General features: G+C 39.8%; 1 protein-coding gene across 6 annotated transcripts in view; it reads left to right on the top strand.

Moving 5' to 3' along the window:
* unc13bb (unc-13 homolog Bb (C. elegans)) overlaps positions 1 to 9,195 on the top strand; it is a 73,440-nt gene that overhangs the window by 2,644 nt on the left and 61,601 nt on the right. For all 6 annotated transcript variants that reach the window (XR_535103.2, XR_001777130.1, XR_001777131.1 and 3 more), the window contains exon 2: positions 3,970 to 3,999. Coding sequence is in view for 3 of the 6 variants with exons in the window: in XM_017307754.1 (XP_017163243.1) it covers positions 3,970 to 3,999 (30 nt within the window). In the remaining 3 variants the exon portion in view is untranslated. The remainder of the gene's footprint in view (positions 1 to 3,969; positions 4,000 to 9,195) is intronic.

The following is a 9,195-nucleotide window of genomic DNA, read 5'->3' as shown; positions in this document are numbered from 1 at the left end:
CATCCATCCATCCATCCATCCATCCATCCAAGTTGTATGATTTACATTAACTTATGGAAGTGGCAAAAATCTGATTCATATTTTTTGGGTGAAAAGATGGAAATGGAGTCGTTCAGAGTGCCTTGTGTCTTGCACTGGTCGCATTCTCAACGTTTTCTGCTAAAACGGTTTTGCTGTGGGATCAGGTTGTTCCTCGGTTGTAGCAAAGTGGATTTATTTTTGAAAAACTGCAATGGAAACACTTTTCACGTCACACGAGTCACGTGACCAACAACCAGATGTTACTGCTGGCGGAAAAGACGACAGAAGACGAGGAGAAGTTGAAAGATGATGTTTTTAATAACTTATTGTGTGAACAACAGTTTCTTATTTAATGGAAACACGGCCMTTGTGAAATTGTGTTATTTTGACATTTTGCTCTCRTTTTGTAATGGAAGCTAAACTAATGAAGTGGCTTTTGGTTGTGGAAAACAGAAGCAGTTAAGCTTTGTTGGATAAWTCCTACATTAAAACAATGATATTATTCTAACATCTTGCGTATATTTTAAATCTCAGCAGCTAAAAGGTCGTTTTGACCTCAACAAGCTGGATGAGAGGAGAGACGTTTGCTTCTGTTCCAGAGAGGAAAAGGAAAACTTTAAACCCAGCTGGTTCAAAGATGGAGGTTTGGTCACCATGAGACGCAGCAATACGTCAAAACTCAAACCCCAAATTCCCTTCAGTGGGCAGATTGAACCCAATCTGGACGTTTCATCTTTTGAGCTGATGTTATGACTCAGGCCCTCATGGCTCGACTTAACATCGTTGGTTATTTATTGCTAGTTGCGATGATTGGTCTCCATGGCGACGCCATTTCACAACAGATAAGTGTGTTGCCTTTACATGAGGCTATTTGCGGACGTGCACGGGTCGCGTCACCCGTTTCCCATGATGCTGCAGTGTTTAACTGGTCTCTGGCAGATTTAAAACCACTTTTATTGATTTCAGTTTGGATAAAATGTAGCATAATGCTGCTTTAATAAATCTATTGTATATTGCATCCAAATTAATTTCTGTCATTGAATTTCTTTAGTAAATTATTGCAAGTTTTTATATTTATCTATTATTCAGGAAAATATAMATTTTGTCAAGAAACTTTAACAACTAAAACATGTGTAGGTTGGTTATATTTAAGMAAAAACAGTGAAAGTACTAATATAGAACAACAAATATGGAAACATACTTATCTTGCTAAATTATTGAATAAATGGACAGATGATGTCAACTGCAAAGATATTTATTCATTTTAATCTGTGAGATTATTACTCCATCAGATTGGTGTAAACTTCAGCTTTTCAGTGTTTCAGGATCWTTCATGGAGCTTCTATAGAAATGCTCACTAATATTAGCATTAGCGTCTGYTGCTACTGGTTAGCATTGAGATGCTATTTTAGGCTTCAATAGCTTCTCTGATAGGCTAACTCCTGTTAGCACAATTTGAACACAACAATAGTCTTTTCCAGGGTCCAATCAAATCATTTCTAGATGCAGAACTTAACCCACAGTGAGACGAGAGAAGCAKCTTTCACTGCTGTTGCTGGCGGATGTAGCTTGTGCGTCAGATTTACGGGCGTACCACAAACGCAACACAAAGGTTCCAGCTGGAACATTAGARCTAAAAGTTTAACATGAAAATAAATAAACTGGAGTTGAGCTGCAGATAAAATGATCCTTCAATGTTAAAGTAATAATGTGGAAAAAAGAAACCTGACATTTTGAAGGCGCGTCTCGTTCGTCACCCAGCCGATGTAAATATGGCCGACCAGAACCGTCACCGCAGAGCTGAGAGGAACCAGAAGAGGAATTATGGGAGAGAGCGAGGGATCGTCCCGGAGGAGTAATCCCCACGCCATCTGCTCTCTCTCTCTCACTCTGTGTCTGTTTCTCTCCCTTTTTCTCTCATTTGCTCATTCTTTCTTTCATTCCCTCTAGTTTTTTCTTTTGTTCATTTGTTTTAGATTTTTCTCTCCGTTTTCTCTTTTTTGTTCTTTGTCTCTTTTGCTCTTTCTCTTGTTTTATCTTGATCCTTCTTTCTCTCTTTGCTGTTTTGTTYTCTATTGTTTTTTGTTCACTCCGTTTTTCAYTTTTCCTTTTTTCTTTTTTTGTTTTCTCTTTCCTTCTCTTGTTCTTTTGTTCTATCCTTCAATCTTTCTCTTGTTTGTACCTTTTGTTTCTTTCCCGTTTCATTTGTTCTTTCTGTTTCTCTCTTGTTATTTAGCTTTGCTTTCTCTTTATTTCTCATCTCAGGTCAAATCATGATGTATATCAGTGAAAATGCATTGTAACACATTTCTTCTCTGTAGCTATTAACTGTTGGCTTATTAGGTAACAAAGGGGGAAACGGTTTAATTCTCCAGGTTCTTAAAATCATTAACATCTCAGCAGGTTAATCTGCATTTTCTGCATAATGGCTGGAAAAACAGCAGCAAAGAACGACCCAAAGTTACTGTTTAAATCAGTTGATAAAGATCTTTTTGCAGCTCTGTGGTTCTCTGTTTCTTCCACATTRAAGTTTCTCTGCCTGCTTATTTACACCAGTCGAAAAAAAGAAAAAGTTGCAGATTTCTCTGCATTTATGCCTCTCCATTTACTCAACCCCCTGTTGTCATTAGTGGAGATCATGRGAGGTTTCAGTCCTTTAGTTAAAGCAGACTTTTTGTGTAAAATTCACATTTTGCTCTTTTTCCGTACTTCCAGTTGGATTTCTGATGCTTCTAAAAACAACAAAAAGGCTTAGAAACAAACAAACAAACAAACAAAAAACCACCCAGTTGTTTTAGTTTTTTTTTTTTTTTTTTGCCAAAAAATGTTTTTTGGTGTCTGGAAAATAAGCCATTTCAAAGACCTGTGTAATGTAATGTTACTGCCCGTTACCTGGCAACCCCAGTGGAATTCCGCCCGTTACCTAGCAACCCCAGTGGAATTCCGCCGTTACCAGCAACCCCAGTGGAATTCCGCCCGTTACCTAGCAACCCCAAACAGTCATTTTGAGTTGGGGGTGTGGCCAGCAGCTGGTTGTTTTGATTTAAAGTGACAGGTGCCAAAAAACAGCAAAAATGTAATCTGAGTTATTTTTGTGCAAAATATGTAATGAACATGTTTTGTTTAGGCCATAAACCCATCCTAACCTGTTCAAGAAAGCATAGTGGGTTGCTTATGGCGCTAACTCAGAGAGGATGGAAATATGAAGCATCGTTTGGTCCGATCCCTCTGTTCCCATCTGGCATGTCAGGCTGCAGAGGTTTAACACACAACCCTWCCACAGCAATCACCACTAATCCCCAACAAAGCTCCTCAAAATCCCATAAACGCTATTGTACGAATGCATCAGGGGTAAAGATGGCAGGTCTGATAAAAAAATAAAATAAAATCAACCAAAAAGTCTTTTTTTTTTTTTTTATTCCTGTCATTGTGACGTTTGTTTACCAGATGTTGTGTTTTGTGCTGCAGCTGTCTCAGCTTATGTTTCATGATTATGTTGAAGTTTGGCTGGTGATGAAAGGTTGGCCTTAATTCCCAAGAATGAAACGATAAACACAGGAGGATTTCTGAAGACAAAATCAGTCAGACATTTCCAGTTCTAAGTAAAACTCTGATTGGAAGCATTGATGCTGCTTTTCTTTATTGTAACTCTTCTGCTTAAAGGCTGATAAATCTKAGGAACAGCTGATGTTACTGGATCTGATCTTATTTCTGGTGGGAAAGTCTAAAATACTGTTTCTGTCTTTAATTCATTTATGTTTTATGCAACATACAGTTTACACTAGATGTTTACAGTCGTCACAACGACCATTTTGTTTCCCCCGTTTGACATGAAATTAGACGAAACCTGGTATTTTTCTAAAAAGTAAAAAGTCGTGAGTTTTCTATGTCCGTAATATATAAAGAACAGTGATCTAATATTTCTTTTCTGTCTTTGTCTTTCTCTAGTGAAAAAAGCCAAACTTCAAGGAGCACCAGGTGAGGACTGTCAGCTCTACTTTAATCCATCTGGGGTCGCGGGGGCAGCGGCTTCAGAAGATAATGAAGAATCAAAACGATTCATATTTTACACATATAAATGACGTTGCGCTCAGCTTCTTCTTCTGAGGTTTTTCTGTTGTTTCCCTCAGTAGTTCTTGGTGCAGCGCCCCCACAGGCGAGGAAGGGAACTGTTTACTTTGGTTCATTTGACTCAATGCAAATTGAAAGCGTTAAAATTTTCATTGCCTCTGGAATCAAGTCTGCTGGACTATCAGGTGTGAAAACTCCCTTAGAAAGCATCTAGAAGTTGCGTCACTGAAGCTCTGAAAGCTCTTAATTAGTGCTGATTACCTTAAAGTAGGTGTTGCTGGATGTTGGCCACCTGCAGGTTTCTCATTTAGGTTAATCGGTTACATTCTGGCGAGTGAGTGAAAGCAGGTTGATGATGGATTAATCCTGCGTCCTTCAGCTGCAGCCAGGTGAGCTGGGAGTAAATCCAGCCTGAAGCCCGGTGACATTCAGGGAGCAGCAGCCAGGAGCTCCAAGTGGAAGTTATGATGTTTGACTCGCATCGATTGGAAACTTAATCATCCCTGCAGATGTTTGCATGTGCTAAGCTTCTACTTCTTCTTCTGCTGTAAAGTGCACAGCCTTCCTGTCCCAGAGCAAACATGAGAGATGACTCTGCTAATCCCTGAGGTGTCGGGTTATCACAACAGACTCTTCTTTTAAAGAGTTGAGCCTTGAAACATTGTAAATGTTAGTTTTGTTGCAAAGCCTTTCGCATTCAAAGATGTTTGATATATTTTCTAGAAGTGCTCAGCGATGCAGATTTAGAGAACGTGATACAGTCAGTCTGAAATTCATTAAATGCAACTTAATAAATAAAAATAGCAGCAAAAAATGATTTTTTTCATTGAAATTAAATGTAGAAAGTAAAACTTGTATTTTGTTTGAATTAATTCTAGACAGACAGAAATATAAAGTGTTTGTCAATTATGATGGTAATTACATACAGCTGAGTATTGCAGCATATTAACGGAAAGTTGAGTGGAGGGAAAATTAACTGGACTTCATTAAGGATTGTGAAGTCAAAAGTTTTCATAGAAATACTTTGTGAACGCCAAACGGACCAAAGACCGCTCCAAAAGCAGGGAATTCTGGGTAAATGCAACCAAAACAGACGTGCTAGCTAGCCAACGCGCTAGCTAACCAACGCTAGCTGAAAGATGCCTCATGGTTTTTTTTACAAATCTTTTACAAATTTTTTACAAAGAAAAATCTTCAAAACATTAAAATTTGACTCTACACCATTTTTGTTTTCATTTTGTGAAGCTTCTTCAGAGGTTTTTGTGTTTTTTCTTTTGTTAGCTCTTGATGCAGCGCCCCCACAGGCGAGGAGGGGAACAGCTTTTTCAATTAGTTTGGTTTGTTAGACACATGTGGCAACTTTGGTCCCACATCAAACCAAATCTTCTGGACTCTCGGGTGTAAAAACAGATTTACTCTCAATCTGCTTATCAGAATCGCTGACTCAGCGTTTTCCCAGAACTGAACAATATTTGTGATTCTTGGCGCCGTCCGTCTGCTGCCTTCCCTCTCATTCGTCATCATTTCCTCGTCTTAATCTTTATTTGCTCTTCTTGAGCAGACGTGAGGTTTTGGGTCTGAAGTTTACATAAGGTTGGCCTGAGGAATGTTTGCATTGTGCTGCAGCCACACCTGCCTGTCTTTCCCACCTGGTTCTGGCTCACGTGTTGCTCCTGAACGCGCCGGCYGGTCCGTTTGGATCGGAGCGTGACCTTGTCCGGGCCGCCGGCCAGCTGCCTCCGTTTCCACCGCCTGCTGCAGGAAGCCGCGGCTCGATAAGGAAATATTCAGCACCTCTTTGTGTTTTTCTTCTTCTCGTTTTCCCACTGAGCCTCATTCTTCGCCTTTAACAATGGAAATAATTCCGACTCAGATCAGATATTTCTGAACATAAACCGTTTAGATCCTCTTGGTGACGGCAGAGGTTTGTTTGACTGCGTCCCAATTGGAAATGTCAGTTTTCCGACTGCCTGGGTTTTTCCTCAGTAATTTATTGGGGGGAAAAAAAACTTGATGGATAATAAATGAAGACATTTGACTGGAGCCTCGGGCTGCGTGGGAGGTTGATCTGATGACTGATGTCTGCTGCTCTCCAAACATCATCCTACGGCTGTAATCCCTGCGTGAGAACAGGCAGCAACTGCAGCTCCGCTTAATAACAAAACAAAAACACATTTTAACTTCTTATTTATGTCACAGTAAAAAAAATAATAAAGACTTTCATTTTCATGACGCCGGATTTGTTACTTTAGGATTAAGTTTTGGACATTTTGTCTAAACGATAAAGTATTTTCACTGTAAATTTTTTTTATTCGCTTTCAACCAAAGTACACAGATTAAACTGGTGTTCTTCAAATAATACGTTTTCAGAGATTAAACTGTAGTTGAACAAAAACAATGCTGCAGCTGAAGAAATCTGAATATTATCAAACAGTAAATGTATTTCAGTTATTTAACTCTAAAAGTGGTATATTTATATGGAAACCTGAAAGTGCCATATTTAAGCAATTCCGTTTAACTTTTAGACGTGTTTCTGCTTCAACACACTTCAGCTTGTTTGGATTTAAAGTGACAAAACGCCTAAAATCTCATTATATATGAATGATTCTGTACAAAAAATGTGATGAAGATGTTTTGTTTTAGCCTGTAAATGTAACGTAACCTGTAGTAATAGGTTGTCTTTAATGAAAACAGTCCTACTTTTTTAAAATTTTGCCCAAATAGTTACGTTTCCATCTAATTGTGAGCTTTTAAAATGTCAGAAAAAGGAAAAGAAACGTGCATTAGGTCTGGAGTGAATCATCCAGAGTGAATTAGCCAAATGATAACACTGCACATGACTTTAATAAACAGGAAGTAGACGTTTCAAACTAACAGCTTTTCTCAGTTTGGTGCCTCTGGTAAGGCACAGACCCACCAGTGAACAGGAAAGGTTCTTTCTATCAGAACTTATCCAGCTAACGGGTCTCAACTTGTTTTCGTAAAAAAAAAAAAATAAAAAAATCTAAAAGTGAGCAAAATGTTTTTTGTGTGTGAAATTGAGGAAGTTGTTTAAGAATTTGTTTGCTCCCATCAAAACCCTTCATGGAGACGCAGTTAGTGACTCGTTTGCTGCAGACGGAGTTACACTTTGACTGGTCAGATGGGCGTTTGGGTTTTTGCTGCTTCCTCCTTAACGGAGCCGATTACATCAGGTCGGCGGCACCTGCTGTTAAAAGGCCCACAGCCTCTAAACGGCTGTTATCTAATCCATACATCCTCTTCCTGTTATCTGGTGCTGGCTGGAGTCGACCCAAGTGAGGCACAAGGCATGAGCGATCTGATTAGGGACGGGCCGGCTCGTCCCCCCAGGCTGCGTTTTGTTGCTACTGTCGGCTTCGGACGCTAATTAAAGTCGTCTGGTTACCTTCACAGCAGCTTTTGGTGTTTAAATATTATTATTTTTTAAAAGCTTTCCTCTCAGTGAAGTGATGTCCAGATCTTCCTCCAGTGTGTTTATCTGGCACCAGGGCAGGGTAAATGTTTTGGGGGTGTTGCCGCGGCAACCAGGAGCGTCTTTGCTGATCAGCAACAGCTGATTGTTGGCTTTTGTTTCCCAAAAACCAAAAGGCGGGTCTGATTAAGCCTGGTTTTACCTTTACACCCTGATTCCTGGGCAGAATATTGTTTTTATTTTTTACCCAATCTAAAAATGCTTATTTTAAAATTTTAGACACCAAATTTACTTTAACAAGCATTAATGCGCACAGTGGAAAACATCTTGGCGCTACCACAGAATCAGCTACCGCTGATTTTATTAAATCCACTTTTAGAGAATCAGCCAATCAGAGCAAAGGAAAAATGAATGCCGCTACCAGATTGGCTGCTTTGTAAAAGCCAGCCTATAGTGTGCCAACTAGCGTTGATGCTAGGTATCTTAGCTTCCCAACTTGCTTTATATTTATAATTATGTTTATTTATATTCATAAATTTTTCCAGACACCAAATATCATGAACTTAATGAATGTTTTTTTGTTTTTTAAGCCATTTTCAGAAGCGGTAAAATGGAAGAACAACAATGTGCAAAACGGTGAATTTTATATAATGCGTCTGTTTTAAGGAATAAAACTTTTTAAAATCCAGGATAAAAACTCATAATCACTGGAATATTGAACAACATAAATGTGGTTTTTAATTTACTATTCTTGTGTTTTTATCATATAAAACACTTTGAACTGCCGGACACCAAATATACACGTCAGGTTCTGCAGAAGCTACTTAAGCTAACTTTATATTGCAGATATACAAGAAAAAACATTTAAGTAAACGACCCCTTTAGCCCTTTTTTTTGTTTTTAATCTATCACATTTATTTGTGAAACACATTTGAGCAATAAGATTGATCACCAGAATTATCGATTACTAAAATAATCATTAGCTGCAGCTTTACTTCTGACATAAAATCGTCCGTTCTGCTCCTGTTAGCCACATGTTCCCTGTCAGAGCGGCGAGTAGTAGGAAACGTGCTGCTGCTCCTGTTGCAGTCATGAGGAGCTCATGCAGCTCAGGCCTCCTAATCTCCTGCTCCTCCCCCAGCAGCAAACATCTGGCTGATCCATCCATCCACAGATCTCTGGGTGTGAAAACGCGCTCCGGCTCTCTGAGCTCGTCTCTGATTGGCTGGTTTTTCTGAGTCGCTCACTTTGAACCGGGTCGTTTCAGGCGGCTTCACCTTTGACCCGGGTTGATTTGAGTACGGTTTTGATTGGGATTTGGGCTGACGGAGACCTTTAGCTGCACGTCGACAGGTCAAGGGTCACCAGGAAACGGCCCAACGTGGCCACGTACTTCATGGTTTCCATGGAAACAGAAGCGCGTTCATGAGAAGAAGTGGTTGAGGCGGCGCAAGCTGAGCGTTTGGAGGCGATAAGTTTGGTTCTGAGTAGATTAACGGGTCAGTGGCCTGGCAGAGGCAGAGTGATCTGCTTTCACTCTCAGTGGAACGACTGACGACTGATCCTTCACCAGGAGACGGCAGAGCAGGCAGGTCGGGTCCGTTTGGGTCAGTTTGGGTCAGGTCAGTTCAGTTTGTTTTGGTTCAGTTCAGTTCGTTTTGGTTCAGTTC

The sequence above is a fragment of the Poecilia reticulata genome, linkage group LG12 (assembly GCF_000633615.1).
Source record: "Poecilia reticulata strain Guanapo linkage group LG12, Guppy_female_1.0+MT, whole genome shotgun sequence".
NCBI classification, from domain to species: domain Eukaryota; kingdom Metazoa; phylum Chordata; class Actinopteri; order Cyprinodontiformes; family Poeciliidae; genus Poecilia; species Poecilia reticulata.
Note: the sequence above shows the minus strand (reverse complement) of the source record. Positions and strands in the feature narration are given on the sequence as shown.